Here is a 19,110-nt window from a genome sequence, read left to right on the forward strand (position 1 = left end):
GGATAGACTTCATTTTTGAGCAGTTTTACATTCACAGCAAAATTGAGTGGAAAGTACAGAATATTACCATATATTCCCTGCTTCCCATTATCAACATCTCCCACCAGATTGGTACATTTATTACAATGATGAACCTGCATTGACTTGTCATCATCACCCAAAAGTCCATAGTTTACATTAGGGTTCACTCTTCATGTTGTATATTCTGTGGGTTTTCACAAATGTATCATGACATGTATCTATTTTGCATCATGCACAATAGTTTCACTGCCCTAGATGACCTCTTTGTAGCTATTGAATACTGGGTTTCCATATGAGATTTCATTTTAAACAAGTGTTCCATTCACTTCATTTGTTAAACTATCACACAAAAGCTCAAAATTTCCCCATCTGCACTCCTCATATCTGGCAGGATTCTCTTTGCTTTATTCAGACATGCCATCCTCTCAGGCCACTTCCTGTCAGACATGCCATCCTCTCAGGCCACAACCCGACAAACTCATGTAAACAGCCATCTGGCTGCAGTTGCAGCTTCACCGCCAAGCTCTCATCTCTCCTCAGGTGGAACCCGAGACCCAGGCAGTGATCCAGTGGATCCGCTCCTTCAACTTTGTCCTTTCAGCCAATCTCCATGGAGGAGCAGTGGTGGCCAATTACCCATATGACAAGTCCCTTGAGCACCGGGTCCGAGGTTTCCGCCGCACTGCCAATACCCCCACGCCTGATGACACACTTTTCCAGAAGGTATGCAGAATGGCTGCCTGTCCAGCCAGAGGAGCTTGGGGCTTAGGAGAGTGACTGAGGTCAAATCAGTAACACAGGACTCGGTTAGGAATGAACGAACAGAAAATGATTGAAAACACCTCCTGCTCGTTAAGAGCTTACAATCTAGTATATTAAATTTTGTTTTGAATGATAAGGCATAAATTCATGAAAAAGTAAATAAATAGGAGAGCTTTTTACAGTACAGTTACCAAAATGTAAAAAACTACTTAAGCTAATGACAAGCAAGAAATATGCCAAAAGCCTAATAGTGCTGGTGGTAAGCTAGAGCATTAAATGTGAATTTGGGGGCTCTAATTTACGGTTTTATGGTAATATGGCTATATTAATGAAAAATAGACCATGCACATGAAAAAGGTTTACATAATAGTTCAAAACAGCAATAGAATAAAATTAACAGATTAGTTATTTTATAGTTAATATTATTAATAATATAGAATTAATATAATGATAACATTACTTAGTATCTCAATTTTTTTCTTTTTTGGGGCTGTACCTCGTGGCTTGCAGGATCTTAGTTCCCCGACCAGGGACCGAACCTGGGCCCCAGCATTGAAAGTGTGGAGTTCTAACCACTGGACCGCCAGGGAATTCCCCTATAATGATAACATTATTAATTCAACAGTTAATGAATTACATAGAGAATAACACTAGTTGTTGCTTTGCAAAGCAAGTATATTATTCCATTTTCTTCTCTAGTAATCTCATTTTGTCCACTGTTATAAAATAGTAATGAAAGAGAATTATAGAGATTTTGAATATATTCCTCTCTTTCCAACACACATCTCTCACCCCAATACATAATTCTTTTTGTCACGAAGGCCTATCTTTCTTGCTTCTTGATTTCTCTTATAAAACTCGGCTGGAAAATGAGGTACACCTCATTGAGGTACACCTAGAAGAGAGCTTATACATTATCGAGTGCTACCCCTCACTTTGCACTTGAAGAAATTTAGGCCCAGTATAGTGGGAAAATCAGAAGATAGGTCTCCTAACTCTAGTCCACTCCACGCACACACACCCCATCTCTCTATTCCTTCTAGTATTTTCTTTCGCTAAAGCAAATAATCAGTTGTTACACCTAGTGGGTTTCTTGGCCTCACCCTGCTTCTGAGTATGAGCATTGCCATATGAGTTGGGGATACTCAAGGTCATTTTCCACCTGCTTTACCTGTAGCTGGCCAAGGTCTACTCCTATGCACATGGATGGATGCACCAAGGTTGGAACTGTGGGGATTACTTCCCAGATGGCATCACCAATGGGGCTTCCTGGTATTCTCTCAGCAAGGGTAAGAAGAGTGCTAGGCACAAGAGTGCTGTAAGCTGAAGTAGAATGGGGTTCGTTTCTCCTTTTAAATTATCATTCTTTTTCACAGGGAAATGACAGGAATGATATTTTGCACTCAAGTAGAGATCTGAAAAATGGGAAGTCTTAAGTTGGCATTTAACATCATCTTGTGATTCTTAAAATGGAGGTCGGGACACCTTGTGGTCCTTTAAAACTGGTGGTTTACATAGTGGATTAGGGCATAGGAAGGGAATAATGCAGTCAAGTGGTTAAGAGCGTGGGTTCTAAGGGTACACTGGGCCGAAACCAGGCTTGCCCATTCACCAGTTATGTGGCTTCAGGCTAATTACTTAACTTCTCTGTGCTTCAGTTTCCTCATCTGTACTTTAAGAATAACACTACTTGCATTGTAATTTTGATGTAAGTATTAAATAATGCACATAGAGGATTTGGAAATGCCTGGTTTATAGATGTTAAGGTTTTTCCGTAGTAGCATGAGGTATGCTGCACGTAGCAAAGAAGGAGAGATGCTGGCCCGGACACAAACAGTTCCTCTGATATGTGCTCTCTGTACCCTGCCTACCCATCTCCCATCAGAAGGGGTTTGCTGTGGACATTGGCCATTGATAACTTAGCAGAAACCTCCAGCAAGAGGCTTCTCTCTCTATTCCCTGGGCTTTTCCCATCACTGAGGGTCAAGATAGAACCTCTGTTCACAGACCTTCAGTAGATAGGGAACCTAAGGTTAGGGAGGAGGCTGAAGCAGGAAGCCAGGTTCTCTAAGGAATCATGTTGCAGCAGCTGTCTTTCCCCATCTTGTCACATCTGACCTGTCAGAGCCCAGGTAGCAGAAAACTCACTGGAGAGGGCTGAGCTGATGGCTGGTCCTATGGAGAGTGGGCAGGAGGAAGGTTAGGGAGTCATCATGTACTGGGAAGGCGGTAGACTTATCGTGGCCGAAAACTGACTTGAACCCAAGGCAAGATTTTTTTTTTTTCAAAGACAGATATATATTTATTACCTTTTGTCACGGAAAGTTTAAAAATCACTGAACAAATACGATAATTTTTTTAAAAAACACCTTACCTTTAATATTCATGTGGAACATCAAGTAGCATCATGTATTACTGGAAGTTTATAAGACTAGATAACAGATTTAAGAATCATCTTCCTTGTCACTTTACTACATCTACCAATATCTACCAATAGTTTACTGTTAATTTAAGCCAAGGCAAGAAGATTGAACTTTACTTTCTTTAGTTTGCATTAGGAAAGCAATAAGTACCCCCTCCCAAATTTAAAATATAAAATATACTTTTTCGAATTATACTTGTTCCTCCCTTTCCCTTCCCATCCTCTGAGAAAGCACGACCCACTGCCTCCACTGAGAATCATTACCCTAAATTAAAGGAGTGCAATTCCAAGATCATGAAGTTTGTATCAAAATGATAGTATGGTCTCTAGACCAGCATCATCAGCGTCACCTGGAAACTTGTTAGAAATGTAAATGTTCACTGAATACATACTGAATCAGAACCCTGGGGTTAAGCCCCAGCAATCTGTATTTGGCATGGGGTGTTGGGTGGGAACCTGGTTGTACAAATCTGCCACCGCCCTCTTTCCCTTAGGAATGCAAGACTTTAATTACCTCCATACCAACTGTTTTGAGATCACTCTGGAACTGAGTTGTGACAAGTTTCCGCGGCAAGAGGAATTACAGCGCGAGTGGCTGGGTAATCGGGAAGCCCTAATTCAATTCTTGGAACAGGTAAATCCCATTCTTTAACATTCCTGGTTACAGAAAGGGAAGTGTTTTCTGATGGTAGGCAAGGTGTTTTGTGTGACTCAGGTCTGACTTTTGCTCTGACTCATTACAATAGATCTCAGCTTCTCTACCAGTGAAATTAATTCATTCAACATTGTTGAGCACAACTATCTGTCAGAGACTGTACTATATGGTCGGGATTAAGAGTAAACAAACAGGGCATCCCTGGTGGCGCAGTGGTTAAGAATCCGCCTGCCAATGAAGGGGACACAGGTTCGAGCCCTGGTCCAGGAAGATCCCACATGCCGGGGAGCAACTAAGCCCGTGCGCCACAGCTACTGAGCCTGCGCTCTAGAGCCCATGAGCCACAGCTACTGAGCTCGAGTGCTACAACTACTGAAGCCCGCGCGCCTAGAGCCTGTGCTCCACAACAAGAGAAACCACCACAATGAGAAGCCTGCTCACCGCAACGAAGAGTAGCCCCCACTCACCGCAACTAGAGAAAGCCCGCGCACAGCAACGAAGACCCAACGCAGCCAAAAATAAAAACAAATAAATAAATAAATTTTAAAAAGAAGAGTAAACAAACAACAAATATCTCTGTATATATTGCAGCTTATATTCTAGTGAGGAGAGACCGACAATAAAGAAGAAATAAAATAAATTTTATAACATGTTAAATGCAAAATGCTTTCAAGAAGGCCTTACAGAGAAAGTGACATTTAAACAGACTTAAAGGAGGTAAGGGAGTAAACCACAAAGATATCTAGGGGAAAAGGGGCTCCCTGATGAAGTCACAATTGCAAGTGCAAGGCCAACAGCAAGTAGATGAAAAGATGCTCAAAATCATGAGGGAAATGTAAATCAAACCCACAGTGAAATACCACCTCACACTCATTAGGATGGCTGCTATACAAAAACAAATTTACAAACAATGACAGAAAATAGCAAGTGTTGGCAAGGATGTGGAGAAATTGGAACCCTGGTGCAGTGTTGGTGGGAATGTAAAATGGTATAGCCACTATGAAAAACAGTGTGGTGGTTCCTGAAAAAATTAAAAATAGAGCTGCCATATGATCCTGCAAAACCGCTTCTGGGTATATATTCAGAAGAACTGAAAGCACGATCTCAAAGAGATGTTTGTATATGCATGTTCATAGCAGCATTGTTCACAGTAGCCAAAAGGTGAAAGCAACCCAAGTGTCCATTGATGGATGAAGGGGTAAACAAAATGTGGTATAGATACACAATGGGCATACAGCCTTAAAAAAGAGGGAAATTCTGTCATATGTTACAACATGGATGAACCTTGAGGACATTATGCTAGGTGAAATAAGCCAGTCCCCAAAAAAACAAATATGGTATAATTTTACTTATATGAGATATCAAGAGTAGTCAAATTCATAGAGATAGAAAGTAGATTAGTGACATGATTTGACTTAGATTTTAACAGGATCACTCTGACTGCTCTATTGAGATTATTGGGGATCGGGGTGAGACCAGAGAGACCAGTCAAGGGTCTATCACCATAATCTTTGTGAAGATCAAGTGCAGAAACACATGGGAAAGGGCTTCGTGGACTCTCAAACACCGCACAAAGGTTTTATGAGCATAACTATACACTATAAACTTTCCTACAGGTACACCAAGGCATCAAGGGAATGGTGCGGGATGAGAATTATAATAATCTTGTGGACGCTGTCATTTCTGTCAGTGGGATTAACCATGATGTCACTTCAGGTAGGTGGCCACTGCTTAGTGGGGTGAGAAGGAAGCTTTCACTCCCTCACCACCTTCAGCATAATCAGGAGGCCAATTTGTAAGCCAGTGAGACCAGCAGGGACATCAAGGACACTGGGGGTGGTGGATTGGAGGAAGGAAGGATAACAGGATTGAGGACAGGAATTAAGAGGCAAGGCCCAGGAAGATGTAAATGTAACATCTCTCTCAGCATTTAGGAGTCACTGCCTCATACAGCTTTGTTAGGGGTGTTTCCTGGGTTTGAGGTTATTAATAGCTCACATACTGGTGTGGAATGGGCTAGAAAAAAAAAAAGACTGTAAAACTGATGTTTAGTCTTGTCCCTGAGCCAGGCATTTCGCTACACCTCCGTTCAGGGAAAAGTTAGTAAAAGGCATTCCATAGGCTCGCTGCAGGGCAAGATTGATGGTGGGGGCAGATCTCAAAGCCAACTTGGAACCTTCTAGAATGGTACAGAATATCTCACAGCACAATGGTGTTGCCAACTGCCCCAGCCCAATTTGATCAGGTTTGGGGTTGTTTGTTTGGTTTTTAATGTAGAGCAGTAGCTGCCAGTGGTTAGGGGCAGGTGAGATTTGCCTTCCTCCCCCAGCCTTGATACCAGCATGCTCAGCCACATTTCACCATGCAGGCTGTACCAAGCAGGCATCTTACAGCTCAGACAGTCTGTTTAAACTAGATGAATCTCAGCTTTAAGGAGATAACATATTCTTTAAGGTGATCCCAACACGTCTTACATGAACAGTTCATTCAAGGCAAAGGCAACAACATTCTAAAGGTAGAATTCTGTAGCCCCAGAGTCAAGCATCAGACACCAGAATCCTCCAGCTCAGTGACTGGAGCCAGGACTGTACAGGGAACCAAGCTTTGGAATCTGTAAGAGCTTCAGGGCCTGCTAGATTCTTTCTTTCTTTCTTTCTTTCTTTCTTTCTTTCTTTCTTTCTTTCTTTATTTCTTTCTTTCTTTCTTTCTTTCTTTCTTCCTTCCTTCCTTCCTTCCTTCCTTCCTTCCTTCCTTCCTTCCTTCCTTCCTTCCTTCCTTCCTTCCTTTCTTTCTTTCTTTCTTTCTTTCTTTCTTTCTTTCTTTCTTTCTTTCTTTCTTTCTTTCTTTCTTTCTCTCTTTCTCTCTCTCTCTCTCCCTCTCTCTCTCTCTCTCTCTCTTTCTTTCTTTCTTTCTTTTCTTTCTTTCTTTACTATTATTATTTTTTGCCTGTGTTGGGTCTTCCTTGCTGTGCGCAGGCTTTCTCTAGTTGTGGCGAGCAGTGGCTACTCTTCGCTGCAGTGCGTGAGCTTCTCATTGTGGTGGCTTCTCTTTGTTGCGGAGCGCAGGCTCCAGGCATGTGGGCTGCAGTAGTTCTGGCACACGGGCTCAGTAGTTGTGGCTTGCGAGGTTAGTTGCTCCGCGGCATGTGGGATCTTCCTGGACCAGGACTCAAATCCGTGTCACCTGCATTGGCAGGAGGATTCTTAACCACTGTGCTAACAGGGAATTCCCATAGATTCTTTTTTTTTTTAATTTTATTTTATTTATTTTTTTATACAGCAGGTTCTTATTAGTTATCTATTTTATACATATTAGTGTATACATGTCAATCCCAATCGCCCAATTCATCCCAACCCCCAACCCCCACCCCCCGCCGCTTTCCCCCCTTGGTGTGCATACGTTTGTTCTCTACATCTGTGTCTCAATTTCTACCCTGCAAACTGGTTCATCTGTACAATTTTTCTAGGTTCCACATATATGCGTTAATATACGATATTTGTTTTACTCTTTCTGACGTACTTCACTCTGTATGACAGTCTCTAGATCCATCCACGTCTCAACAAATGACTCAATTTCGTTCCTTTTTATGGCTGAGTAATATTCCATTGTATATATGTACCACATCTTCTTTAGCCATTCGTCTGTCGATGGGCATTTAGGTGGCTTCCATGACCTGGCTATTGTAAATGGTGCTGCAGTGAACATTGGGGTGCATGTGTCTTTTTGAATTATGGTTTCCTCGGGGTATATGCCCAGGAGTGGGATTGCTGGATCATATGGTAATTCTATTTTTAGTTTTTTAAGGAACCTCCATACTGTTCTCCATAGTGGCTGTATCAATTTACATTCCCACCAGCAGTGCAAGAGGGTTCCCGTTTCTCCACACCCTCTCCAGCATTTGTTGTTTGTAGATTTTCTGATGATGCCCATTCTAACTGGTGTGAGGTGATACCTCATTGTAGTTTTGATTTGCATTTCTCCAATAATTAGTGATGTGGAACGGCTTTTCATGTGCTTCTTGGCCATCTGGATGTCTTCTTTGGAGAAATGTCTATTTAGGTCTTCTGCCCATTTTTGGATTGGGTTGTTTGTTTTTTTACTATTGAGCTGCATGAGCTGTTTATATACTTTGGAGATTAATCCTTTGTCTGTTGATTCGTTTGCAAATATTTTCTCCCATTCTGAGGGTTGTCTTTTCGTCTTGTTTATGGTTTCCTTTGCTGTGCAAAAGCTTTGAAGTTTCATTAGGTCCCATTTGTTTATTTTTGTTTTTATTTACATTACTCTAGGAGGTGGATCAAAAAAAGATCTTGCTGTGATTTATGTCAAAGAGTGTTCTTCCTATGTTTTCCTCTAAGAGTTTTATAGTGTCTGGTCTTACATTTAGGTCTCTAATCCATTTTGAGTTTATTTTTGTGTATGGTGTTAGGGAGTATTCTAATTTCATTCTTTTACATGTAGCTGTCCAGTTTTCCCAGCACCACTTATTGAAGAGATGGTCTTTTCTCCACTGTATATCCTTGCCTCCTTTGTCATAGATTAGTTGACCATAGGTGCATGGATTTATCTCTGGGCTTTCTATCTTGTTCCATTGATCTGTATTTCTGTTTTTGTGCCAGTACCATATTGTCTTGATTACTGTAGCTTTGTAGTATAGTCTGAAGTCAGGGAGTCTGATTCCTCCAGCTCCGTTTTTTTCCCTCAAGACTGCTTTGGCTATTCGGGGTCTTTTGTGTCTGCATACAAATTTTAAGATGATTTGTTCTAGTTCCATAAAAAATGCCATTGGTAATTTGATTGGGATTGCATTGAATCTGTAGATTGCTTTGAGTAGTATAGTCATTTTCACAATATTGATTCTTCCAATCCAAGAACATGGTATATCTCTCCACCTGTTGGTATCATCTTTAATTTCTTTCATCAGTGTCTTATAGTTTTATGCATACAGGTCTTTTGTCTCCCTAGGTAGGTTTATTCCTAGGTATTTTATTCTTTTTGTTGCAATGGTAAATGGGAGTGTTCCCATAATTTCTCTTTCAGATTTTTCATCATTAGTGTATAGGAATGCAAGAGATTTCTGTGCATTAATTTTGTATCCTGCAACTTTACTAAAGTCATTGATTAGCTCTAGTAGTTTTCTGGTGGCATCTTTAGGATTCTCTATGTATAGTATCATGTCATCTGCAAACAGTGACAGTTTTACTTCTTCTTTTCCAATTTGTATTCCTTTAATTTCTTTTTCTTCTCTGATTGCTGTGGCTAGGACTTCCAAAACTATGTTGAAAAATAGTGGTGAGAGTGGACATCCTTGTCTTGTTCCTGATCTTAGAGGAAATGCTTTCAGTTTTTCACCATGGAGAATGATGTTTGTTGTGGTTTTGTCATATATGGCCTTTACTATGTTGAGGTAGGTTCCCTCTATGCCCACTTTCTGGAGAGTTTTTATCATAAATGGGTGTTGAATTTTGTCAAAAGCTTTTTCTGCATCTATTGACATGATCATATGGTTTTTCTTCTTCAATTTGTTAATATGGTGTATCATATTGATTGATTTGCATATATTGAAGAATCCTTGCATCCCTGGGATAAATCCCTCTTGATCATGGTGTATGATCCTTTTAATGTGTTGTTGGATTCTGTTTGCTAGTATTTTGTTGAGGATTTTTGCATCTATATTCATCAGTGATATTGGTCTGTAATTTTCTTTTTTTGGAGTATCTTTGTCTGGTTTTGGTATTGGGGTGATGGTGGCCTCATAGAATGAGTTAGGGAGCGTTCCTTCCTCTGCAATTTTTTGGAAGAGTTTGAGAAGGATGGGTGTTAGCTCTTCTCTAAATGTTGGATAGAATTCACCTGTGAAGCCATCTGGTCCTGGACTTTTGTTTGTGGAAAGATTTTTAATCACAGTTTTGATTTCATTGCTTGTGATTGATTTGTTCATATTTTCTATTTCTTCCTGGTTCAGTCTTGGAAGGTTATACCTTTCTAAGAATTTGTCCCTTTCTTCCAGGTTGTCCATTTTATTGGCATAGAGTTGCTTGTAGTAGTCTCTTAGGATGCTTTGTATTTCTGCGGTGTCTGTTGTAACTTCTCCTTTTTCATTTCTAATTTTATTGATTTGAGTCCTCTCCCTCTTCTTCTTGTTGAATCTGGATAATGGTTTATCAATTTTTTTTATCTTCTCAGACAACCAGCTTTTAGTTTTATTGATCTTTGCTATTGTTTTCTTTGTTTCTATTTCATTTATTTCCGCTCTGATCTTTATGATTTCTTTCCTTCTGCTAACTTTGGGTTTTGTTTGTTCTTGTTTCTGTAGTTCCTTTAGGTGTAAGGTTAGATTGTTTATTTGAGATTTTTCTTGTTTCTTGAGGTAGGCTTGTATAGCTATAAACTTCCCTCTTAGAACTGCTTTTGCTGCATCCCATAGGTTTTGGATCGTTGTGTTTTCATTGTCATTTGTCTCTAGGTATTTTTTGATTTCCTCTTTGGTTTCTTCAGTGATCTCTTGGTTATTTAGTAATGTCTTGTTTAGCCTCCATGTGTTTGTGTTTTTTTATATTTCTTTCCCTGTAATTCATTTCTAATCTCATAGCGTTGTGGTCAGAAAAGATGCTTGATATAATTTCAATTTTCTTAAATTTCCTGAGGCTTGATTTGTGACCCAAGACGTGATCCATCCTGGAGAATGTTCCATGCGCACTTGAGAGGAAAGTGTAATCTGCTGTTTTTGGATGGAATGTCCTATAAATATCAATTCAATCTATCTGGTCTATTGTGTCATTTAAAGCTTCTGTTTCCTTATTTATTTTCATTTTGGATGATCTGTGCATTGGTGTAAGTGAGGTGTTAAAGTCCCCCACTATTATTGTGTTACTGTCGATTTCCTCTTTTATAGCTGTTAGCAGTTGCCTTATGTATTGAGGTGCTCCTATGTTGGGTGCATATATATTTATAATTGTTATATCTTCTTTTTGGATTGATGCCTTGATCATTATGTAGTGTCCTTCCTTGTCTCTTGTAACATTCTTTATTTTAAAGTCTATTTTATCTGATATGAGTATAGCTACTCCAGCTTTCTTTTGATTTCCATTTGCATGGAATATCTTTTTCCATCCCCTCGCTTTCAGTCTTTATGTGTCCCTAGGTCTGAAGTGGGTCTCTTGTAGACAGCATATATATGGGTCTTGGTTTTGTATCCATTCAGCGAGCATGTGTCTTTTGGTTGGAGCATTTAATCCATTCACATTTAAGGTAATTATCGATATGTATGTTCCTATGACCATTTTCTTAATTGTTTTGGGTTTGTTTTTGTAGGTCCTTTTCTTCTCTTGTTTTTCCCAGTTAGCAAAGTTCCTTTAGCATTTGTTGTAGAGCTGGTTTGGAGGTGCTGAATTCTCTTAGCTTTTGCTTGTCTGTAAAGCTTTTGATTTCTCCACTGAATCTGAATGAGATCCTTGCCGGGTAGAGTAATCTTGGTTGTAGGTTCTTCCCTTTCATCACTTTAAGTATATCATGCCACTCCCTTCTGACTTGTAGAGTTTCTGCTGAGAAATCAGCTGTTAACCTTATGGGAATTCCCTTGTATGTTATTTGTCGTTTTTCCCTTGTTGCTTTCAATAATTTTTCTTTGTCTTTAACTTTTGCCAGTTTGATTACTATGTGTCTCAGCATGTTTCTCCTTGGGTTTATCCTGTATGGGACTCTCTGCGCTTCCTGGACTTGGGTGGCTATTTCCTTTCCCATGTTAGGGAAGTTTTCGACTATAATCTCTTCAAATATTTTCTCGGTCCTTTCTCTCTCTCTTCTCCTTCTGGGACCCCTATAATGTGAATGTTGCTGCGTTTAATGTTGTCCCAGAGATCTGTTAGGCTGTCTTCATTTCTTTTCATTCTTTTTTCTTTATTCTGTTCCACAGCAGTGAATTCCACCATTCTGTCTTCCATGTCACTTATCTGTTCTTCTGCCTCAGTTATCCTGCTATTGATTCCTTCTAGTGTAGTTTTCATTTCAATTATTGTATTGTTCATCTCTGTTTGTTTGTTCTTTAATTCTTCTAGGTCTTTGTTAAACATCTCTTGCATCTTCTCGATCTTTGCCTCCATTCTTTTCCCGAGGTCCTGGATCATCTTCACTATCAATATTCTGAATTCTTTTTCTGGAAGGTTGCCTATCTCCACTTCACTTCGTTGTTTTTCTGGGGTTTTATCTTGTTCCTTCATCTGGTACATAGCTCTCTGCCTTTTCATCTTGTCTATCTTTCTGTGAATGTGGTTTTTGTTCCACAGGCTGCAGGATTGTAGTTCTTCTTGCTTCTGCTGTCTGCCCTCTGACCCCCCCATAGATTCTTATACCCTATTCATGGAAGGGTGGGGAATGTCTCATTCTAGCCAATCAACATACATTGAATACCACCAATTTCACCAATAAGAGTCCACTTCCAACACCCATTATGCTAAATTGACAAATTACTCATTTCAGTAACAGAAAAACTCATTGCTAACATTCATTATGCTACTTAGCAAAGCATCTAGTGTTGCTAAGAAATAAAGATAGCTGAAGCCCTTGCAACAGCTGCATCTGGAATTGGGCCTTTCTGGTACAATGCTAGCTAACCACTCTGGGGTGTGAGCCCCTAATTAAAGAAAATGACAGCCCCCAGGGTATAACAAAGTATCCAACATATGTATTAAAACACACTGCTTTTGCTAAAGAATTTTACAGTAAATTACATTTAATAGGGGGCAGAGAAGAGACTTCCTCATTATTTATCTGTCTCATTCTTAATTGCATTTATTTCAATTATTCATTGCTGTACAATTAAAAGAAATTTTAAAGGCACAGTCATAATTTATTCTAAAGAGATGTAAAGTCATTAGCCAAAATGCTACATCTCTGCCATGAGAAACAGGCTCTCTTTTCCATTTTATTTTCCCCTTTTGATGGTGGTGGAAGAAATATTAGAAATAGGGTTCTCAAACTCAGATCTTTAGTGGAGCACCCCCACTCAATACAAGATTACACACATACAACACCACTGACAGCTGGTTGTCCAGACCATGTCCATTGGTGCGGGTTGTGCACTGCACAACTGTGTAGCTTTTCAAGAGCCCCTCATTCAGTCTCTGCTCACAATTTCATAAAGCAGTCCATTTCTTTTCTGGTAGCTCATATTTTGTCAAAAAAGTTTTTGCTTCCGTCCCCATTATTTCTTTAAGTAGATGTCATTTCTTCACAATGACTTTTCAGACATTGAAACAGAGATTTCACGTTAGTCTCTTTACCAGGCAAAACATTCATAAATCTTTCGGCCTTTCTCCTAGTAACCCTTTACTGGACATGAGTTTGTTTTAAAATACAGGGTCTAAAATTAAACACAGTACTCTCAGTGCAGAGCACAGTGAAACTTCTGCTTCCCAGGAGCTGAGGCCCATGCTCTTACAACGTTATGACAACCTATGATTGTTTTAGATCTTTACCAGTTTCATCATGCTATTAAGAAAAATCAAGCTTGTGGTCAGCTAAAACCCTCAGATCATTTTTTCATATCAAGGCCTCACCTGGGGCAGATTTCTCATCAGCAGGCTGAGTTATATCCTTGTGACTTTTAGGTGACCATGGAGATTACTTCCGGCTGCTGCTTCCAGGTACCTACACTGTCACTGCCACAGCACCCAAGTTTGACCCAGAGACAGTGAGTGTGACCGTGGGTCCTGGGGAACCCAAACTGGTGAGTTAGGCTGACCTTTACAGAGCACCACAAAGATCACTTATGCAGAGTTACAAATAATCGATTGTATAGTTCTAATCTTTGCCAAGCTTCCCTCTTTCACCATCTAAAAAAAAAATTCATTGCTCTCATATGCTAATTTTTCTTCTGTCATTCTCCTATTACAACCTTACCCACTTCTTTTTGGTTTTTCCTTTTCGTTCTGTTTAACATAGTATAATGATTAAAACACTACCTGATTCTAAATCCAGCTCATTTGTCCACAGATCTTGGACAAGCTACCTGATCGCTCTCACTTTGTTTCTTCCTCTGTAAATTGGTAATAATAGTGCCTCCTTCACAAGAGGTTGAAATGAGAAAGTGCATGTAAAGCCTTTAGTACAGTGACTTACACGTAGAAAGTGCTCAACAAATGTTAGTTCGTAAATCCCAGAGACCTTGCGCAGATACACAGGCTTACGTTCTTCTGCACCGTCAGCAAGGACTACCACCAGATGGCACTCTGCCCCCTTCTGGTGCCCATGTGCCCGGGCAGCCTTGCTTTCCACTCACCTCAGCAAAGAGCCAGCTTCTCTCCAGTATTCAGCTCTCCAAAAGGCTTTATTTTATAGATAGGATGAGAAGCAAAGAACTTTTTTGATCTACAGCCTGAACCTTTTTAGCTTTGGTCGTATTAGATCGTGATCTCAGAGGTAAAGAGGCTCAAAGATCATGGACACTAATCCTCTGGTTTCTCAAATGAGGAAAAGGTAATGATGCCATCCTGGTTAATGAGCCTCTATGGACCTTTTTCTCATGTCAGGTCTTCCCTCCTCAGTCTGTCCTGTTCCTTCTCTATACATCCCAAGAGCTTAGCAGACCCTCCCTCCCCTTTCCCTGTTAACTCAGTGCAGTCAAGTATCTTGCCTTTTCAAATAGTTAAAGGTACTATTCATTGAACAGCCACTATGTGTCAGACATTATCTGAGAGCTTTCCAGAATTATCTCATTTAACCTTCATAACAACCCTGTAAGGTAGATCTACATATCCCCATTTGTGGCTGAGGAAAGTGAAGCTTAGAGAACATAAGTAACTTGTCCAGTACCACACAGTGAGTAAGTGGGAGCCATGATTCCAGCCTCTGTGGGGCTTTCAGGACTGCCTTCTTAGCCAGTCTGTTACAGGGCCTCGTTCTAAGCTCACAACCTATGTTCGTAACCCCTTATTTTAACACAAGGATCAAGGTCAAGAGCTCCTTAAATCCTTTGAAAATTCCTCTGAAATTTCTAGACAGTTCCCCCTTTCCCCTCCACTCCCATCTCCTGCAGGATATAAACGACTTCTACTTGCAGATGCAGGAAGCAAAGAGTAACTCTTCCCTGGCAGCCAGTTACCTGGTCCCAATTTCCCTACCAATGCATCCTCTTTCCCTTTTTTCTTGTTATCCCCCTGCTCCTCATCTACCCTAAAATCAAATGACTGTTACGCAGCTGCTTACAGAAGTCTTGCACTACATGCAAGTCTGTTCAATTACAAATTCAAACAAGGACAAATCCTCTTAAGTAACAAATTCTGCTTCAAAAGATCTCATCTCCTTTGTCATATAGCCTTTAAATTAATTAACATAACCCATCATTGTATCAAATATAACTCAGAGGCGGGAAAATCTGTCTTTTGGATACAATTCTCAGATACAGTCACAACTAAGAATACTTTTATTGATCCCAGCTGAGTCTTTTCCCATTCTAAAGCAGAGATCCATTTGGTTGAGGGAAGAGAAAAGAAAAAAGATCATTTACTAGAGGGTTTTCGTGCTGCAATTAAAACGCTTTAAAGTATCTCCGAGAGTCCAGTGTTTTCCCCTTGGCTTTCCCCACTGCCTTCCAGATGTCCCGCTCCTTTAATTTCCTCTGTCCTCCCCTCATTTTGTTGTCTCTCTCTCTCTCTCTCTCTCTCACTCTCTTTCTCTCTCTCTCTTTCTTTCTTTCATTTCCTCGATCCTTATACTACTATATAGGAAATAGTACTGCTGCAGTGCAATTGGCTCTGATTTCTCCCGCTTTGGGAGAGCTAGCAGAAAAGCTGGCTGTGGTCTGTTGTGAAAGGGGCAAGAAATAACCCCGTGAAGAGGTCTGTCTGTCACATGTTTTCCAACTCCCCGCTGGTTTCAGCAGCTCACACTGTTCCCGGGGCCTGAAAGCCAAGGATGGCTCTGGGGAGTGTGGGGGCCTGAAAGCCAAGGATGGCTCTGGGGAGTGTGGTCAGAACACTGTGCCACGCCCTCGCCTCTTCCTTCCTGGGGCAGCCCTGTGGCTTCTGCACAGCCAGCACATCCCACACTTGTCAGCCAGAAGCATCTTTACCTCTGTGTGCATGGCCAGAAGGGAAGTTTCAGCGTACTGCTGGAAACAGTACATTAATGCACATGGACACTGGGAATTTAAGAATCCATACTAACAATCTATATCATCTCTACTATCTCTATTTCCAAACAATTATGACAGAAAGGTTAGTTCTGAAGGTCTGAGGCATTCTTTGGCATTCCTGAGCACAACGCCTATGATTCACAGAGTCAGCGTAAAGGGGATTATTGTGGCACCATCAATCTTAGTTCTTGCGCTGAACAACAGTATCGGTAAAATCATGGTTTGAGGTGTAGATATAATTTTTTCTATTACAAATAAATAAATGTATATTAAGTTCATGTCGATATACCCTATGTATCACCAGTGATTATGTGCCACTTTGACGGGAGTATTAGCCAAGCCTGTATGACACCATCAATGCTGTTCTGGGTGGTTGCTGTGATATTCTCCTTGGTCCCTTGTCCTCAGAACCCAGAACCATGGTAAAACAAGGTCCAAACTGGTCTTCGCCAATTTCAATCCTGGAAATGGAAAACTGATTCCTGTGCTCGCCTAGCTTCTTTTTCTTTTTTCCAGGTTAATTTCCAACTCAAGAGAAGCACCCCTCCAGCAGCCCCTAAGAGGAGAGGCCCCAACTCAGGGCATAGAGGCAGAGTCTTACCAAAGAAAGTGCAGCCCCGGGCAGCTAGGAAAAAAGAAATGATGATGAAACAGTCCCAGAGAGTCCCTGCCTGAAATCCACAGTGCCCGGGGCAACACTTTAGAAAGGCTTTGTTCCCGCTCTCACACCAGATGAAGCATTCTTTCTATTTTATTATCTGAGACATATTTAAATATAAACATATTCAGAACAATTCAGAATGGTCTCCATCTGTTCCAGGGGTAAACCCTCTGATGCAGCAGTACATACATGCAGTGGTGTTCAGTAAGATTTTCCGATTCTGAGGGTATGGTTTAGGTCCAGAAAGCTCTATGCCAGTCTACGCTGTGTCCAGAGGCTGGTTCTGGCTGGTTAGTCACTATCTCTAGAGTCTAGCAGAGAGCCTGCCACACAGTAAATACCCAGTGAAGGTTTCTGGATGAATGGTTGAAAGGTTGAAATGATCCATCATTACATAGCAAGACCAGGTGACCAATTCTTCTGAAATCCCAGAGGACTGTTTCAACAAGAGCCAATAGTTTCTTATTAAGAAAAGGATTTCACACACACAACACCTAGTCCCGCTGCTTCATACATGGGCATTTTAAACAATATGCATCTTTCAAACATTTTCTGGGCGTATAAGTGTAATGCAGATGCCCCTGTGGAATGACTGTGTCCTGACGCTGTGCCAGGGATACACAGCACTCTCCACCCCACTGAGTTCTCCAGAACGAACCCATTTGTACTAAAAGTGTTATTAAGCAAAGTAGATGTCACTGAAGATTTTGAAGGCATGTGTAGTCTTTCATCACACATCAGGCAAGTTCATAAACCCCCACTGGGCCTGCTGGGGTTCCCAAGTACCCTGTCCCCAGGGCTTGCTGGGGGTTCTTTACCCATCATCACCCATTTCAGGGCTCAGCCTCCGTGAGACAGGGCAAGCTCCATTTCCCCCAATTTGCCCCACCTCCCCCCACCTTGTCAGCCTCCCCCCCTGGCTCCCCAGCCTCTAACTCACCCAGACCTTTCCTAACATTGAGCAAAGTAGCTGCTCTCAACAAGTATTCCCACACCCACCAGAAAACAAGAGGTGCTCTAGCTGTGACAATCCACCCTCTGTAGGAGGCCATTCAAGATTAGGATTAACACATGATTTATTTTTGTTACTTGAGCAATCTCTCAATCTGCGGTTAAAAGGGAAACAGAAGAAAAATATATCTTTTCCCATTTAAAAAGGAAATTCTCTCCTCAGGTGATGTTTTCTTTCTTCCCAATTTTAATCCCATATCCCTTGGTTCCCTTCTTATTGTTAGAAAGAAGGAGCTACTTGAGAGGGCTCTTTTCAATTCAGTGAGACTTTGTGCCTGAGGTTGCCATATGCACTCGATTTTTCCAGATTGTCTGAATATCATTTACTTTGATTTCACCTTCCCTCGTACATAGCCATTTAACAGAGCTGGTGTTTGCAAAGTATGGTCACAGTGCTTTCTCTGGCCCAACCGTATGCTTTTATTTATTCATTTATTCATTCATTCATGCAGGGGACATTTATTGAGTCCTGCACTCAATAAATGCAGAGAATACAAAGAGAAATAAGATACAGCTCATTATCTCAGGGCTGCCGTGACCTAGTTGGGAAGACAAATAGGTCATTACATTGCCTTGTGATAATTGCTGTGATGCAGTGAACTCTGGGGCGGGGGGATGGGGAGACTGTGCGAAGGGCCCTACCTTAGTCTTGGGAAGATCAGGAAAGGCACCTCAGAGTTCGTGAAGTCTATGGTGAGATGTAATAAGGTCAGATAAATAGGCGTTGGCCAGGGGGAGAGAAATGGGGGAGCAAGAGTTAGGTTGAGGGGACTGCAAGTACCGAGGGCTGGAGGCTTGGGAGAGGGCGGCCTTTGGGGAGCTGCAAGAAATTCAGCACAGGGGGAGTGAGTGACGTGCCCAGAGAGGCCAGTGGGGTGGGGAGGGGCCAGACCGTGCAGGACCTTTGAACCATATTACAGAGCTTGGACTTTATCCTGAGAAGAACAAGGAGCCGCTGGAGGGTTCCACTGAGGGGAGCAGCAGAATCACATTTAGAGCCATCACCCTGGCTGCAGCCTCAAGAGCTGGCTGCAGCAGCGGCAAGGCCAACTCAGCGAGGAGGCTGCTGAGAGCCAGGTGAGAAGTGGCCCAAACTGGGGCTGGGCAACAGGGGTGGGGACCACCAGGCAACTCATGAGTTACCCACAGGGCTTCCTGTCAGCCCCCGATGGCTTCACTGCCCTCTTCAAGATTTGCAGCCTTCTCATTCAGACACTCCCGGCCTGCCATCCTGAGGATTTTAAGCACTAAAGGAGATGCAGGTTTTCCACCAAACCTTAAAGACTATCCTGAGTAAAATTCACTTAAGCAGGAGGTGATAATACAGACAGAATATTATATGGAAAATACAGGGTCTGGCCATGACTGTACGAAAATTTCTCAATATGGAGGAAGGATGTGAAATCAGAGCTGATGGGGGAGAGACAGGGCAGGATTCAGGGGAC

General features: G+C 41.4%; 2 protein-coding genes across 10 annotated transcripts in view; one reads left to right on the forward strand and one right to left on the reverse strand.

The window, feature by feature from the left end:
- Nucleotides 1–19,110, reverse strand: part of ABCC2 (ATP binding cassette subfamily C member 2) — a 291,675-nt gene that overhangs the window by 60,783 nt on the left and 211,782 nt on the right. The window lies entirely within an intron of this gene.
- CPN1 (carboxypeptidase N subunit 1) overlaps nucleotides 1–19,110 on the forward strand; it is a 60,726-nt gene that overhangs the window by 36,849 nt on the left and 4,767 nt on the right. For all 9 annotated transcript variants that reach the window (XM_082425287.1, XM_082425291.1, XM_082425294.1 and 6 more), the window contains 6 exons: nucleotides 562–744; nucleotides 1,961–2,072; nucleotides 3,700–3,839; nucleotides 5,477–5,576; nucleotides 13,469–13,587; nucleotides 16,510–18,742. In XM_082425287.1, coding sequence (XP_082281413.1) covers nucleotides 562–744; nucleotides 1,961–2,072; nucleotides 3,700–3,839; nucleotides 5,477–5,576; nucleotides 13,469–13,587; nucleotides 16,510–16,668 — 813 coding nt within the window. In that variant the 3' untranslated portion in view covers nucleotides 16,669–18,742. The remainder of the gene's footprint in view (nucleotides 1–561; nucleotides 745–1,960; nucleotides 2,073–3,699; nucleotides 3,840–5,476; nucleotides 5,577–13,468; nucleotides 13,588–16,509; nucleotides 18,743–19,110) is intronic.

This window comes from Balaenoptera physalus, assembly GCF_965194825.1.
Source record: "Balaenoptera physalus genome assembly, chromosome: 14".
Taxonomy (NCBI): Eukaryota; Metazoa; Chordata; class Mammalia; order Artiodactyla; family Balaenopteridae; genus Balaenoptera; species Balaenoptera physalus.